The 17,665-nt window shown below is 41.0% G+C and overlaps 2 protein-coding genes and 1 long non-coding RNA gene across 6 annotated transcripts in view; 2 read left to right on the forward strand and 1 right to left on the reverse strand.

Moving 5' to 3' along the window:
* The window catches only part of HERC4 (HECT and RLD domain containing E3 ubiquitin protein ligase 4), a 31,079-nt gene extending 30,953 nt beyond the window's left edge, over positions 1 to 126 (reverse strand). For all 3 annotated transcript variants that reach the window (XM_027660994.1, XM_027660995.1, XM_027660993.1), the window contains exon 1: positions 21 to 126. The gene's annotated coding sequence lies outside the window, so the exon portion shown is untranslated. The remainder of the gene's footprint in view (positions 1 to 20) is intronic.
* Positions 127 to 229: 103 nt separating this feature from the next.
* Positions 230 to 2,041, forward strand: LOC113955489. Its single transcript, XR_003530584.1, has 2 exons — positions 230 to 982; positions 1,594 to 2,041. It is a non-coding gene; the product is annotated as an uncharacterized LOC113955489 (long non-coding RNA).
* Positions 2,042 to 4,324: 2,283 nt separating this feature from the next.
* The window catches only part of MYPN (myopalladin), a 62,313-nt gene continuing 48,972 nt past the window's right edge, over positions 4,325 to 17,665 (forward strand). The window contains exon 1 of one of the 2 annotated variants that reach the window (XM_027660937.1): positions 4,325 to 4,342. In XM_027660937.1, the coding sequence (XP_027516738.1) occupies positions 4,340 to 4,342 (3 nt within the window). In that variant the 5' untranslated portion in view covers positions 4,325 to 4,339. Of the gene's footprint in view, positions 4,343 to 15,496; positions 15,761 to 17,665 lie in introns of those variants that run through there. The other variant, XM_027660936.1, reaches the window with a different exon arrangement.

Consider the following 17,665-nt stretch of genomic DNA (forward strand, 5'->3'; position numbering starts at 1 on the left):
AGAGGCCCGGCGGGACTCACCGGCGGCGGCGAGACGCTGCGCTCCGGTCCCCAGCCCGCTCGCCGGCACCGCCGGGACGTGAGCAGCGTGAGCAGCCCCACGGCGCGGTGACAGGCCCGGCCGCCGCTGCCGCGCAGGCGCCGGCTCGGCAGGCGGGACCGCAGCGCCCGCTCCGCGCCCGCCCCCCGCCCGTCCGGCCCCGTGGGCAGGGCCGGGGACGCGGAGCCGGGACTGCGGGACGCGGAGCCGGGACTGCGGGGGCGCCGGAAGGGACGAGGCGGTCGGAGCCGCCGCGTGTGTCGGTTCCTGCCGTTGGGCTGCGAGGAGGCGGAGCGAGGAGCTGACGGCAAACATGAGATGGACGAGGGGCCCGCGGAGCGAGGGGTGCCGGAGTGACGCCGCCGTGCTGCCGGGGTGTCCGCCGGAGCGCAGGGCTGGGCGCGGGTGTTCGCTCCGGTGACTGCAGCTGGGCTCGTTCTTGGCCTGGCAACAAGGGAGCGATGTAAAGCAGATCTTCGCTGTGCTACATCAGTGTTTTTAAACTGAGAATTAAAAAAACTGGAGTACGTTCTGGGGCAAAGCGCTCCCTGAGAAGAGGTCCTCGCGTGGCGCGTTCCTCCTGCTCCAGAGGGTTGGGCGCGTGTTGCTGTTCCTTGTGCGTGATCTGCAGAAGCCTCTGCTTGATCTCTGAGGGCACGAAAAGAATGAGATCAGTGAGTGGGAAGGAACTGGATCCGCCTGGGAGTTGCAGGAACAAAGCGTTCTTCATACTCCAATTACCTGTCATTAAGTTCTGAGAGCGCAGGATCCCTCCCCGAGGGCGGTCGCGGTGGCGGTGCTGCAGCGTGAGGCGGCGGTGCGATCACCAGCCCTGCTCAGGGAGCAGGGTGGGTTTGGGGGTTTGCTGTGTCCCTCCCGCAGAAATAAATGCAGTTTTCCGAATTCTGCATTCCGGTTACCAGCTTTCCTGAGCATACCCAAGGTGGGCATGGTAAAACTTTTTTTTTCCACTGAACACTTATCTCTAGTGAGCCACTAAAGAGAAGTTTACTCTTTTCTTCCCCCCCCCCCCCCCCCCCCCCCAGTATTTTGCTTAGTTCTGGGAGGAAAATCCATTGCAATTTATGTCATTGGACCGGGCTGGGAATCCAAATTCCTTATTTAGTAGCCTCTTTATAGTAGTTTTGGGATCCACCTTTATTTAGGTCAGGAAGTGAAAAAAGGTCAGGACCAGGCATATTTCACAGCAAGTGATTTTGCAAACTGGGGCTGAGGGAGGGTCTGTGTTTGGTGTCCTTTTGTCCTGTAATAGAAAGCATTTAACAAAATCTCAACACACGAGATGTCTTGGTCCAGCCAACACTCCTTTGTGTATGTAAATAGGTGAGATTTTACAGGACTTCTCAGGATTTGTGGTTGTAGGTTTATCACTAAATATCAAAACCAGAAATACTAAATTCATACATAGAGAAAATGAGACGGCTGCATGGCTGACAGGCTAAAAGATGCAGCACTTTTCAGGGCAACAAATCCCTAGTTTTGCTATTTAAAGGAGAAATGTGAGTGATTCCCCTTTTGCCATTCTGCATTTAGGAACAGAAGGTTGGCAGGAGCTGTGACACAGCAAATGGAGGAAAACATTCAGTTCATTACCTTCTAAACTTCCTTTTCCCCTTATTTGTGAGCTCACCGGAACAGTAACCATGAATTTTAAACACAGTGGATTTTAAATACTGTCATTCATTGTGCAGTGTGTCCTCTGACCAGCGTGTGGGGATATGCCCATGTACTTGAAGAGAACATTATATGCCCAATACAGCTTTTACACAGAAAAGTCACTTGATGTAACTGGCTTAATGCATTAACTAAAAAGTATATAAAGCATGAAACAACATACAGTGTTGCACAGATGTCAGCTTCCTTCTGTAATAGACACAGCTATTTTATTTACAAGAATTATTTTAATCCTAAAATCAAATTATTGTAAATTGCATAATTCAAATGTGTCTTCAAATAAAGTATAAGCCATATTTTTATTCCACTTATCACCTACTTTAGCAGATTTTCTTTTCTGTGCCAGAGAAGCCATACCTGCCTTACTGCCTTGAGGGAGCACCTTCCTTCTTGGGGCAAAAGACACACAGGCAGTGGGGTGAAGAGAGTACATGTTCTGATGCCCCAGAACTGCTTGGGCTCCCTGGCACTCGGTACAACCCACCCTACATCCACTGGCACTAAACTTGCCCAAATGGGGTCCTGTAGTTGCAGTCACAAGAACCATGGGCTCGTTGCACCTCAAAATTCCTGCTGTCCATTGTAGTACTTGCCAAAGAACTCAGACATGCAAAATCCAGGGAAAAGAAGAAATGTAAATCTGGTTAACTTCAGGGATGGGATTTATTTCCTTCCAGCACAGAGGGTTTCCTATTACCATTGCACAGTCTTCTTATTGATGGTCACAACAAGCAGGAAACTATTTTCAGTTGCCCTGCCATTATTAAAATAGCAATGCTTGGCTACTGCCTGGTGATTGCTGTCAGCACAGTTGGGGTTTTTAAATTGTACCTCAGTTAATCCCCCACTGAGATAACACAAAAATGGGGGGAAATCATATATAGGGTTAACTAATGTATACTTTATGCTTAATTACTATAAAATATCTTTCAGTTAATATCCATGTTTCTGTAAGCTACAGTGTTACAAAACAAAACTGTATAGCTAATAACAGAGATGGACTCTGCTATCTGCCTCCATATTCTCCTGGCAACAGTCAGAACATACTTAATAAACTTTAATTCCACATTTCAAAACCCTTTGCTTTATACTTTGATGTGTCACAGACTACAGAAAATAGAAATGGGTGTCCAGAACAGCTGATAACAGGAAATTAGAGATGTCAGCATTTTGCTGTGAGAAATTACCAACCTTTGTGTGAAGCCTTTGTGTAGAATATTCTTGATTAAGACAAAGAAAAGGCTTTAAAATGCAAATAGCCTTACAAACAAGGGACAGTCAAACCCTTTTATGCCGTTTCAGTTTTACATTTCATCCTTATATTCTTCACATTATCAACATTGGACATTAGTAACTAAAGGTGCCTATGAAAACAGACAGACTTAACACACACACAGAGTACATGTTTTATAGTCTCTGCTACTTTACAGCTGAGTGTGTTTTATTTCTCTGCCCACCCTGCTCACGAACAATTCTGGTTAGCTCAAATGCAAATGTGCTTACCAAAGGCCAGTTATTTATTAACTGATGGCAATATGGTGAAACAACCTGAACAGTTTTTGACCTGTTTGTGAAGGTAAACCACTATATAAATATTAAATTGACAATACTGCAAGTTCTGCAGCTAACTCGAGGCCTCTAATAAAGGAAGCTGGTTCAGGGTAAGAGGAGTCATACCTTCAAATTAAGATAAGCAAAACCAAAAGCCTGCAACACCCCATTCCCCTCATCCTCTCAGGCCCCAAAATATAGCTGAGGTAGCCAAAGGAATGCTATGCATAGGATGACAACGCAAAGAAAACGAAAAAGCAGTGAAGGACAAGGATGAATCCTGGACACAAAGTCTGTAATGAAGGAAACCAGCTGACCTTTGTGCTGGGTATGAAGCTTTTGTGCTCATGAACTCTTACGTGGGTTCAATGTCCCCAGGCCCACACAAATCACAGCTGGCACTGAGTGACTACCCCACAGCCAGCATGGCAGAAGCCACACAAGTGCCCAGGCACCTGCAGGTTGGGGCTGACGATGCTGAACATTTTTGAGCATCCTACACAGAGGGTTGGGAGTGCAGCCTCTTCCCACATGTGCCATATTTTCTTCCTGTTGAAGTGATGTTTTGCACTATTACATTAATTTCTCTGTTATAAATAGATCAGAAGGCCAGGTGCTAACCGAACACCAGGGAATTCCTGTGTAATCTTTTGGGTTGTTTGGCTTAAGAGCCGGACACTAGTGCTGCTGAGACACCAGTTCCCTTGTCATTTAAGTGGGCTTTCGGTCAGGCCAAAACTCAGCTTTGCTTTTTAAGATGCAATTTTACAGGAATTCAATATCAATAACTGAGCCAGTTCTGCCCCACAGAGAGCAATTTGGGAACACACTGAACCTCAGCTTATAAAATAGCAGCTCCAAGTGGTGCCACATGCTGCTGATTCTGACATGACACTGTGTCTTTGCACGGCAGCATGATGAAGCACCCTAAAATTAGCCTTCTTACTATTTCGTGAAGAGCCGGCAGAAAGGTAGCAGCCTGCACTGAGGAGAACAAAGAGGCACAGGACAGGACCAGAACTGAGGCTCACACACAGCCTGGTCACAACACTTCATGGTGAGCACTCTTGTCTTCTTTGCAGATTTCCATATTGGATTGTTTAGCATAATTTCTTAACTCAAGACCAGGCTGACCTGACTGTGAAGGAAGAAAGGTGCTGGTGTAAACAGAGGTAGGGAGGAGGGATCTGTTCTTCCAGGGGGCTTGGGATTCAGAGGAAAGAAAAACTAACTGTGAAAATTACGTAGATGGTCTCTTTTCTTAGGGGTATGGTAGGAGCTGGTACTTAATTCACAGAATTAAGTTTGTTGTTACTGGAATAGAACTGGGAGTGGAAGAAAAAAAAAAAGTGCTGATATGGAAATCAGAAACACCACAATAAAGCCCCCTTCTGTTGAGTCAGACTAATTTTTTTCCTGATGTTCAGTTCTATCTCTACCCCATTTATTGGGTGATAAAGTCCTTAGCTTTACAAGGAGTGAGATTTGAGAGAAAAAACAAACAAACAAACAAACAAAAACACTTCCAGGCAATAGGAAGATAGGCATGAATGTGCTTGGGTATGGGAACAGAAACAGTGAAGGAAAACATCCCAGACTGGAGTAACACTTGCAGATGAGGAGAAAAAAGAAACTGTAAGGAAACATTTGAATATCAGAGGGCACAACTGGCATGCCATGAAAGGGATGTCAGGACTGATTGCTAGGAGGGAAGGAGGCACAGCACACATCTCTAGGAAGTAGAGGACCCTGCCATCAGCTCGGTGTAACAGCCTGTGGCCCTGTGCCTAAACAACTGGGAGTACAAGCTGTTTTCTCTATTCCTGCGATAGGACTCTGTGAAGTCCTATTTTCCTGGAAGAAAATAGGCCGGGAAGAAAATAACACTGAGGCATAAACTGTGACTGGTACATTCAAACTACATACAGCTGTTACTGCTATTAGTTATTGCTCAAAATTACAGGACTATTTTACAACAGATATTTTTGTTCAGTAAAGATGATTGGACAGTACTCTGCAGCTTTTGTGATTTATTTCAGGAGAAGACTCATGATTTCATATGTATTACTGAAACCCAGGGGGGTATGATATGATAAGATCTATTTTGGTGCAGTTAGCAAACGATACTTTGTAGAGCACAGACTGAAATGTGGTGTCAATGTGGTGGTGAATCATTTGAATCAACTACAGTACAGGACATCTCTGTTCAAAAGGTGGATTAAATATTCACAGTGGTCAAAGACTCCTGGACAGAAGGAAAATTAGATTTCTCTTGCAGAGGTTGTTAAGAAGCTCCACAGAAATTATATGTGAGCAGACAGAGCTTGGAGTCCTTGGAGGATTGTAATTCTTAATTTCCTATGACATAAGTCTCACTCTTGTCATTAGAATAGAAGATTTTAAAAAATAATATCTCGTTTTGGAGACAGAAGGTAAGTGAGCTGTTTGAGTTGAGCAGTCAAATCCTCATAACTGTGAAAAATGGAATCACTGCTGGTACCTACACACAATTCTGATGGAGAGAAACCTGGTAACTTCTTGTGTTCCCAGAGATCTCCTAAAGCCAGTATTTACTAATCTCACATTTCAGAAAGAAAAATTGCCACAAATTTGTAATCTCTTGTTTCTGTTTCCTGATACTGGAGTGGTGCAAAACTGCTGACACTTTTGTTGTTGATTTTTTACTGTGAGTGATTTAGATGGTCTTATTTCACCTCAGGAGACTTTGGGTGAACGTTTTTGGGATAGCATTTCTTTGTTTACTTGGTCCACCAGCGTACAACAAACTGCTCCCATTTAAAACTTCAAGCTTGAAAGGTGAAGCCAAAGCAACTGTGTATCATTTGGAAGCAGAAACAGTAGAGCAGCTGTATGTGCCAAGCCTCCACTGCATATAGCTGTCTTTTTTCCTGGGATAGAGAAGGAGATAGCAGTGATTCATCACCTATATCTGCCTGATGAAGGCTTTCTTGTCAGCAGTGTCAGCAAGTCACTAAGACAACACTAAATACGATCACTGATCCCAATCAGAAATGATCCTTTGAGGGATCCTAGATACTCCCCACTTTACACACATATATTTACTTTTATAAAAGGAGAATACAGGGCTATTTTCAGCTTCTGGGCAAGGTTCTAGAACAGCAAAATTACTCCTAAACATACATAGACATAAATTTCAGAGTAGTCCTAGGGCGTGGGTCCCTGGAGATTTAAGAGAGACTGTTCCTGAGACTGTCTCAGGAAAAGAAACAGCATTTCCAGAGTACCCAACTGAGCCAGCAGCTTCTGTTCACCCCATGACCCAGTGGAGGCATCCAAAACCAGACAGACTACCAGCAGAGAAATCAGCTTGAAAAAACAATTTCATCAGAAAACACACAAATTTTTTTAGCCAGCAGACTTGTACAAAAATATTGTGCCCAAATGCAGTAAAACTCTTGCAAATACAAACAATTCAATACAAACACTGTTATATGCTTCTATCTTGTAGCAAACTCAGCCAGGCGAACTGGCTCTTTAACAGACAGTATCAATATTACAAATTTAATTCCTCTGAGTATAAATTCAACTTCTTTTTGTTTAATAAAATGAAGGAAACGAATGCTTATTTGTCTTCTGAAGAAGTCGTTGCTTTGTAATAAACAGCATTGGGATTAAAAATTACTTTTCTGAGAGGCAAATGACATGTGATCTTTATAATTTTTCCTGACCTCTTGCTCAAGTTTGAGCCTCTAAATAGCTCATCACCATTATAAACCTGTTTGTGTTGTCTTCTGTGTTTATAATAACCATAAGCATTAAAGTAGTCTGTTCATAACTACAATAATCCCTACTGGCTTCCCTGCAGAATTAAAACAGGCAAGAACCCAGAAGTGTTCCATTTATAGCCACTAGAAATAGTGGTAATTTCCAGTGAGTTATATCAGCAATGACCCCTTAAGGATCTAGGATTTGGGCTTACAGTGTCTGCACATTTTCAGTCAGATTTATGAGCATTATTATCTTTTAGCTAAGTTTTAGTTCAGAATAGTTAATAACAACACATACAATTGTAAAATCTTCATTTTAAAACTTCCCACACTATTAGTTTTACAGCTAATTTTGACTGGATACAGAACTCACTATTTGCCCAAATGACAACAAAACAGATACTATTATTATATTGATTTTCCTGATGTTTTCTAACAAAACCACAGCAAGTTAAAAGAAATACCATTTGACAAGTAGAATTAAAATGTTTTTGAAAGCACAATTTAAATAGACATAATTTGAAGTGAGATTTAAAAGCTCAAGAATTACCAACTAAATGTATGTTTATAGCTACATTTCAGGAACCTTGTAAATTTTTTTAATTTTTGAGAAATTAAAGATTCAAATACTATGTTTGACTTTGCCATAATTACTTTGAACGTATACTGGACAATAAGTCAAAGCTATTACTTTCTCTGCTTCCCTTTCCACCAGGTCAAACCCTCAGATGAGTAAATTGGTTCCCAGTAGAAGTCAATGGCCAATATAAGTGTATACTTTAAGAACATAACGTCTAAAATTTAGTTCAAATATCGAATTTTCGCAGCCCCACACCAGCAACTAAACACGCCAAAAGGGTTTTGTTGTGCTTCAAAAGGCCTTTACTAATCAGATAAAATGAAATACACTTACTATAATATTTGCATTTTCTTTCTAAGTATCGTAGCTTGAAGTCTTCCAATATTCTTCCTTTTCTAAAGCAAAAAAGAAGTGAGACATTTAAAAAAGGATTTTCAAAGGCACCCTAAGCAGAAAGAAAATTCCTTTTATAACTTGTGGGATAGCACATGGCATTACTGTATGTCACTGATATACCAGTTGATCTAAACTTGGCTTGTCATAGGTGTGGTTTATCAGATCACAATGTATTTTAAATTCTGTGATAGATTTTTGACTCCTTCCATTGAGTAAATTAATGTTTTGACTGTTAGGAAATTAGATGGTTCTGGAGACTGACAACTGAATAAGCAGAACCACTGGCTCAAATGTGGCCTGGGAAAGTATTCATCAATATTTTCGATTATGAGGTGATTTATTTGAAAAAAATTAGAGGTCTCATTTAGATTCCTGATCGAAAAGGCATATCCTCCTCTCATTTTCTTTCTCTCTCTTTCTCTGTTTTATATACTTGTGAAAAAGTCACCTTTGGCATAGCTAACAATCTGCATGGCTAGTCAGAATGGCCAGTACCTCCTGCTGCTGTTGTTGTGAGGTGATTTTCTGGGTCACGATCCTTACTTACTTAAGTGAGCTTACATTGCCTGCATGTCGCTTGGTCTTCAGGTAAACAGAGTGATTCTGATACTGATGGTGTTCTGACATAAAAGACCCTTATTTTAAAATTAATTCTGTCAGTAAAGATGAATCCTAAAAAAAACCTGGTGTTTTAAAGCCTCATCGGTATCTATAGATAAAATTTTGCAGTACATCTTCATATACATTTTTACAAATTATGTTATAATACAAGTCAGTTTAGTATTACAATGAAAATGCAACATTTAAAGTGGGAAGGTGACTCAGTGGCCTGAGGGAAGGCGTTCCAGACAGATGAGGCAGGGTAAGGGAAAGAGTGCCAAAAATCATCCGGAGAGGCTGGTAAGCTGATCTCAAGCATGCAGAATAAGGTGACACACTAAAGTGCTGGGAAAACAGTAACTAATTCCCAATCCAGTCACCTCATGGGACTCAGAGTTTGGGGATGATATCCTAGCTGTGTTTTCATTACAAAACGGCCCTTTTTTAATACAAAGGAGGGACATTTTAAAATCCCTGGAACTCCAGCAGAAGGTTTTTCCCCTGGTCTGTGCCGGGGGGAGCCAGTGCTTTCTGCTCCCCGTGCCCAGAGCAGGCAGCACACACTGCCCGAGGTGTAACCCGGCAACACGAGCTCCCGAACCCCGCGGACCGTTCCGCATCTTGTTTGTTGGCACAGAGACTGCCGTGCTTTTCTGCTGCCCCCATGTGTCGAGATGACAGGCTCCATGTAGGTACGGATACTCTCTGCCTGCCCCAGCTCCGGCCCTTCGCACTGACCACTTCTCACTTCATCCTGTTGCACCACTGGAATACACTGTACCCACTCTCTCCTCTCCATCGAGTCATATTTTAGCAAACTGTTATCAAACTATACTCTCCTGCTACCTAAGCCATGCATTTCTGGGCAATCTGCCTCCCAAGCTCTCATCTTTAGTTCTTCTCGTTACCTCACTGAACAATCACATTGCTGTCCTCCAAGGAGGTCACCTAGCTGAGGTGAGCTGATGACCACAGGTTCAGAGATGAGCTGACTGCCATGCCACTACTGATACCCTCATCTGAGCGTGCCTGGAGAGCAAGAGGTCTCAAGAAATTATTTTTAAAATGTACCCTATCCATGAATGCCCTCTTCTTATTCTGTTCTGCCAACAATTTAAGACATTCTGATTAGGGGTGTATCTCAGGAAGTATAATTTTGGCAACTGAGTTATTGAATGTTTTGTTGTATTAAACATCTGACTTGAGCTGTTATTTTTTACACTTCTCATAGTCTAGAACAGATTTCAAAAGCCTCTGATGCTCAAAGCAACAGCCATTCATCCTGGTTTGGGGTTCTCTAGAATCCTGAGTCCTAATCTACATTGCCATCAGGCTGAGCTGCTGAAGGCTCCTTCCACCTGCCTGGACTTTGTGGGTAATTTGCTGTAGGCCTTAGGGCCTCTAATATAAACCAAAGAAACACACTGGAAAGTCACTATGCCTAATTAAAGACACCAAAGGTACCTATATTTTATATATATGGTATGTGTGTTCTTAGGTCAGACAGAAGTCTTTACCTTTGAGTATATTCTCCTCATTACCATGCAATTCACATTAATCAGGTTTCCACAAATAATAGCTACATTTATTTCTTTTTCTTCTATGCTAAACGAACTTCCAAACAGACTGTCAGTGAAATCTCTCTGTTCTTTAAGGGGTTTTAATTTCTTTGCAAGCAGCCTGGATGAAATTCTGCTCTGTTCTAGATGTACAATGCTATTTAAGTGATAAGAATAAGGAGTGAACTGTAAATCTCTGTTTGACGAATGTGTAATTGGAAATAGAGACTGTGGTTACAAAATACACCTCCCTAGACTAACCCTTAATCCACTTTTAAAAACACAATTCATAACGTGTTGCTGTGTTAATCTCAATTCCAGGTCAGAACAATTCATGCCCCTGTCTCTGGACAACAGTAAGTGGTTAAAAAAGGCAGACAGTGTAGATGTCGGATCTACTAAGAATCAACCCCAGACACAGCTACTGGGAGAAAAAAATTAAACTTTTATACAAGTAAAAGGAGAAAAAGTTCAAATAATCAAATTATAAGTATATAATATGGCTTTCACTTTAGTAACATTTCCATATTTCCTTTTCCTCTAGGTTTAAGCAAGCAGCTACTCCACTCTTTGTACCATTAATCACGCTGTGAATCTCCTGATTAGATGTTTTGGAGGTGTATGTCCTGAAGAAAAGGAAAGCCAGTTGAAATTCATGGATCTGTAGCTGCTAGGGTCTAATCCTCTTCTATCTGAATAACAATTTAGACAAGAAAGAGGAGGGCAAACCCCATAAGAGAACAGCAAAAGTACAAACACAGTGCTGGGCTTAGTGCCCTCTCTTACATGTAATCCAAGGAAAACAAGTCCATGGCAGTGTCAGCTGCAGCAAGATGTTGCACCCCTCCAACATCCTCAGGCTGAGGCAGCGCCAGCCAGGGCTGCCTTAGCTGGAGACCCGAAACAACAGAGCAAAATTAGCCTTGTCTGCTACACCAGGTTCTTATTAACAACAAGAGGCAGAAAGACATAAAAGACAAGAAATAAAGTAAGGAAGGAAAAGGAGACAGGGAAGGAGAGGGGTCATAGTAGGAATGCAAATTTCATGTATCACAGAGTGTTCCAAATTAGATGAAGACAGTAGAACTGGCATTATCAGATCCCCTTTTATGGTCTGTTTTGGACTGGTCATGCCTTGCAATCAGGGCAGTGAAATCCTATAGTGTCCAAATGGATCCTGTCGTCTCTGACGATGCTGGGAGCAGTAACCCTGACTGTAAATCTCACACCTTTCAATTAAGCTGGTTTTTTGGCATCAGTGTCAAATCAAATTTCCTCCTGCTTCACTTGCCCAAAGAAAGTCATGACTGGAACAGCACATACCCTTCATATTTTGTCTGGTATTCAAACCCAGCTTCTCGGTTATTAATTTTAATCCACTGATTTCTGATCTTGTGTTTCTGTTGATTACCAGACATAGTCTCCACGTCATTGAATCCTACAGATAGGAGTCCTCATTCATTTTATCTCAAGTTTTTAATTATTTTTAAAAACAATGTGATATAAGAAGTTGAATAAAACTTTTGTATTTTACAGTGGATAATACTCCATAAGAAAAAATATCACAATTTAAAATAAGGACACAGTGTCCTCCATAGTTTTTAGGCAGGGAATCTATCTTAAAGAATCTGAAACTTTTACAATTAAGTAAAAGTTTTTACAGTTGAGTAACAGTTTTTTTACAAAAAAGGGATTTTACAAATCCGCTTTTACTATTGCCATCCCTAACATCAATTATTTCATGTTCTGGGGATTATCTCTGTGATTTCTAGAAATCTTTACAACATTTTTCATCTCCACCTTTTCTACTGCAACAAATCAAACTACTGTTATACTCCTTTTGAGAAGCAAATAGATGGAACATTGGGGTTCAAGAGATTTTGGCTCTGTGTGGATGACTGGAAGACTGCTTTCATTACTGTGGTTATAACTAACTTTTTGAAAAGGTCTGACTCCTCTCCTATTGATGCTAGGAACAGAACAAACTCTGATTTCATTGGAAACAGCATCAGGTCCCATAAATCACTAGTACATTTCATCAAAATAATTAAGGAGACTGAAAAATTCTCTAGTAACACTTTGGAAATCCTCACTGCAGCAATTCCCCGTTAAATGATGAAGCTTGTTTTGGGCTGGGTGACAAAAATAGGACTCAAGGAACATTTTAACATTATTATTTGTACTTTCTATAGAAAAAAAGCTGCCATTTCTTTCACCCTTCTGATACGTCTCTACTTCTAAATTAGAATCTGAATTAGAATTACACAACACCTGGTATGCTCAGCATGAGAGATGCACTGCACATTGATATGAACAGAAAATATCCAACTCATATTATCTTACACAAAGTTTGTAAATCACTATTGAAATAGCTTTACCAGAAACACCCAGAAATTTGCTATTAACATTTTTCTTACCAAAAGAAAAGGTAATTAATTAAATTCTATAATCTAAAAGAGAAAGAGGACTTGCCTCTGCTATTCAAATCTGAAAATGGCACATCTCATTTCTCGTTTATTGGTTTGGCACATGCCATGAATAGAATAGTACTAATTTCATCCTAATATCTCGAAAATCAAGAATTTTCCATTTATGATAAATCCGTAGGTTTACAAATACAGTCTGATAATCCTGTTGTGGAATGACAGCCAACCAGCCATGACAAAGTTCCATTTTAAACTCCTTCCTGCTTGTGAAGGTAGTTTGAGCTTTGACAGACACGATCTAGAGAGAATTAGTGTTCACATAATTTACTCTGGGATGCTATGCCTTATTCTTCTGCCAGCCAGCAAAGACAAAAGGACATGAAGCTGGAGATAATGATACTCCAAAATGCTATTTTTTAGCGCTCAGCAGTCAAAAGCCTGAATTCACTGTCTTCTAAAAATGCAGACAGAGGAGCAACAGGATTTTCATAGACTTTGTGCTGTTATTTGCAAACTAGTGAATCTGAAATTCTCTTGTGTTGCTCCATTAAAATGCCAGCTCTGAGAGACCTGGCACATCACTGTGTGTGCTCCAGTTTTCCATGGTTCCCGGAAGGTTTGGCCTTGTACCACCTGCTGTTACAATGGTCAGTTTGTTTGCCACAGTAAAGGCTCATAACTTTTGTGGTTTCTCAATGCTATATTTTCTACATACACCTTAGTTTATGTCTTGCTCAGATTATTCAGTGATTTTGTAATTCCAGCATCTTATATAAATCTCTATTTTTTGTATTTTTCTCAATCAACTTGGATAATCACTTTGCATTGCCTAATTTTGCAATATCATGCACATACAGCAGCTCACAAACAGCACACAAGCAGCAAGACTCCATGAGCATTTGGTAATAACTGCAAGTCAGTAGACGTCCCCATAGGTTTACAATTATTTTATCAGACACATCAGACTTTAATTTCAGCCTTCAGACTTTGTATCCTACCCACCTCCTGTAATGCCCAAGGCACAGCAGCGTGTGGTACAATACCAACACGCAGTTCCTGTCAGCACTGCATGGCTCACATCTACTGTTACAGATACTATAAAGAATACATTAGATCTTTATTCCCGATATAAAGTTACATTAGACATCACCCAACCCATAAAATGCCTCAGCTGTACCCAAAAGAAGGGCTGACTTCACTATATAGCCTTTCCATCTCATCAAAGATGAACAATGCTCATATGCTATTCTGACAATGGCATTTTGCTGGTTTTGGCTGGGGTAGAGTTAATTGTTTTCCATAGTACCTGGTGTGGGGCTGTGTTTTGGGTTTGTGCTGAACAGTGTTGATAATTCAGGGATGTTTTTGTTATTGCTGAGCAGAGCTTACACAGAGACAAGGCCTTTTCTGCCTCTCACCCCACCCCAGCAGTGAGGAGCTGGGGGGGCACAAAGAGTTGGGAGGGGACACAGCTGGGACAGCTGATCCCAACTGACCCAGGGGATATCCCAGCACATAAAGCTGGGGGAAGGAGAAGGGAGGGGGGACATTCAGAGTGATGGTATTTGCCTTCCCACGTCACTGTTGCACGTGATGGAGCCCTGCTGTCCTGGGGATGGCTGAACACCTGCCTGCCCAGGGAAAGTGGGGAATGAATTCCTTGGTTTGATTTGTGTATGTGCACGGCTTTGTTTCACTTATTAAACCACCTTTATCTGAGTCCATTCACTCTTCTGATTGTCTCCCCCATCCCACCAGGGGGCCATAAGCAAGTGGTTGTGTGGGGCTTTGTTGCCAACTGGGGTTAAACCATCACAGTATTTTACAAAAAGAGACAGAAGTAAAAGAAAAGTACCTCCAGTGCATCAGGAAATTTTTCATGGAAGAACTGCCTTTACCTCTGACTTTTCATACTGTTATGACTCATAAAGTAACTTTCTGAAGAACTACACTCCACAGGAGAACCTCTTCTCTAGCACAGGTGCTCAGTTCATAACATTTTGAGAGAACTGGTAGAAGGTCAAGAAGCCAGTTATAACACCATTAGATATGAAAAGGGCTGTATATAAATTCCTCAACATAAATGCATAACATTTTAGTAATCTTTTAAAATTGCAATTGTGACAGGCATTTTAAATAAAATATCAAAAATCAAGCAGCATTTTTGGTAAGATGAACTGTTTAAAATACCAGACAACTTTCTGTTGCTAGTGTATAGGATGAGTAGAAATGAAAATCTAGTCTCTACGTTTACCAAGTGATGTGGTAAGTTTTAGTCAGTCAAGGTTTTAAGCAATGAAATTCTATACAGTAACAGGGGTTTTCTGCGTACTGGTTAAAATATGTTGAAATTATTCCACCTATGTTTATTTCTCAGTTTTATTTATGGCTTAGTTTCAATTGCCTCTTTTAATTACTTTTCCCCCAACAGCTTATTTCTGTGCATTCAATAACAAGTTTAGGAGTTCTGTCTTTTTGAGGATCTGTAGTTACAGGTCATCCTGAAGGATTTCTGCACTATTTCACTGTGCTTATTAAACTTAAAAATGAACACTTCAAAGAAGTCAGGAATATTTTACTATTAAATCACACGTGTTTACTGAGTTTGCCTTTGGAATTGCAAAACCTTTACATTGTTACCAGCTGATGGGTTCCCCAGTGACTGCAATCTTCGAGTTTTGATCAAAACTTAAAGAAAGAGCAATAACTAGTAATTTTAGAAAGCGTAAAGCAGCTGAAAAGAGTGATACAATGCCACTACAGACCCTCCTGGATGAAGCAGCAAAACCCTCATAAGCATCTCTGGGGGCCATTCCGCGAGCGAGGAGCAAGCGTTCGGTGCCGTAGGTGCGGTGGGAGCAGCAGTTCCCTGGCCAATGAGCTGGAATGCTCCACAGGCACATGGTTTACGCAGCTCAAAATAACTTGGGACCTGCAAACTGACAAATGCGATCGCTCCGGTGGTGACAGGTTGTCCGGCTCCTCACAGCCATCCTCACAATAACCAAGGTTAACTTCCTTCGCTCCATGGACTCCGAGCCGTTTCTGTTCCTGAGGACTTGAAGAATTCCCTCGCTTCTGTAGCTTTAACCTCACACTTCTGGATAATTGTCGCCACTACTGACTGCCAGGGTTGGGCAGCAACATCTGGAGGAATTGAAGAAGGTAATCCCTCAACTTTAGATCGGGATACATTTTGATTTTGCAGCAGCGTAAAAGAGTTTGATGAGCATGTATATTTGAATGCTAATTGTAGCTGGTAAGGCATACACAGGGGACAAATAATTTTTAAAGTGACTGGTTTAAATTATGCTGGGGCATGTGCATTGCAGTGAAAGAGAAACAGTGTTCTGCAGCATTATAAAGGACTTGAATAGCGCTGGTGGGGTTCTCAAAATCCCTCGGAGCCAGTCTGACTGCTCCAAAGAGTCAACAAGATTCTAATGACCTGAAAAGTTCCTTGTGGGACTGTGTTCTTCGTCCCACTTATCTTGCCTCCATGTTCTGAAATATTTGTGTTCTGGTATTCAGCCTTAAACAAGATTGCCATAATCTGGAATTCCTTCTTAAGCAAAATCAAACCTAATTTAACGAGGTCCTCATAGTTAAATGCTTTCTATTTATTTATTTATTTATTCTGTCATGTAAAATGACCCCTGTGCTATATTTAGTGCAGGGAGATCTGCTCTCTGGATTAATGTACACAACAGCTGCAGAAACAGTCCTGCTAGAAGGGCATAGCTCTCACCCTTGAGCTCTCACTATCTCCCTTGCTCTCTTTCTCTCTCTCAGAAAAGTATTTGACTGTCAGTAGCAAATGTTTGGCCCAATATATTGCAACATTAAGCAGTAATCAGAAGCCCATATTTAGTTTTATCAAATAATATGCCAACGATTACAAGAGATCAGAGTAGCTCTTGAGAGTATGTCAATAGGACATTATACAAATCATGCTAAAGACACTAATTACTTTATCAGTAGCTCTGTTTTGGTCATGAGGTTTACATTTGTGAAGATGCTATAGAATTTAAGAGTGAAAACAAAATCAGCAAATGTTAATGGTAGGAATTCATAAACTTCAACTCTGCTCTTCTCCCTCTCCTACACTTCCTGAAGGTTCCTAAGGTCAGGTCATTTCTTTGCGTTTGTCTTTTTTTTTGTTCGTTTTTTTTTCCAAAAACAGCTAACAAATTTAAACAGCAATAGCAAGCGTGTTAGTTCCTATAGCTGAGCAGAATGATATTTACATATTGAAAATTATTTCTGGTCAATTCAGGAGTTAGTTAGGTCTTGCATTTGCCAGAGTACCAAACACAAAGGGGAACTGTGTGCTCTGTGCTGATTTTTTTACTCCTGTGCATTCTTTAGAGATTTTACAGCAGTTCTTGCTGTGATACTGAAAGAATGTTTCTCATCAACAGCTGCTGAGAATTAGCAGTCTAGGTATATTTGCTCATAAATACAACATTAAGATAGTTTGTTAAAAATTTACACAATACCATAACTGCAATTGGGCAATGCAATGTCAACTGTAACTTAAATCACTGGGGGGGGGGGAGGGGGAAGAGAAAAAATCAGTTTACTTTTCTGTTTAAAACTTCGCTGGTTTAGTGCTTGTTTTCATAAACAGGAATAGTCTAAGGGATGGGAAAATTAATTCCGCCTAATATAAATCTCATTTAAACATTGTAGTTTAAAAATATGATTCAAATGTGAAAGCTTTTATGTTAAAACGTTCTGAGAGAAAGCCAATGAAAAGGCATGAAAAGGACAGAACAGTGGACAAAAAGAAAGAAAGAATGGCTTGTTGCCTGTTAGTTATATTTTTCCATTGAGGACTTCTGTATGTACATTCAGCATCAAATTGTGAATCTCTGATGCATCTTTTTTGGCCTTTCATATAAACTTTTTCCCATGTGGGCAATCCCTGAAGGAAACTGGACTGTACACATTACTCGAATCAACAAAAACTTGTCCTATGTTACAAGCACTTAAAGTACACTCAGAACTTGTCTTGACATCTGAGGTCTGGCTGCACAGGTCATTGGGAGAGGAGGGTGGAGAAGCATC

Source organism: Corapipo altera, unplaced genomic scaffold (assembly GCF_003945725.1).
Source record: "Corapipo altera isolate COAL_440 unplaced genomic scaffold, ASM394572v1 133, whole genome shotgun sequence".
Taxonomy (NCBI): Eukaryota; Metazoa; Chordata; class Aves; order Passeriformes; family Pipridae; genus Corapipo; species Corapipo altera.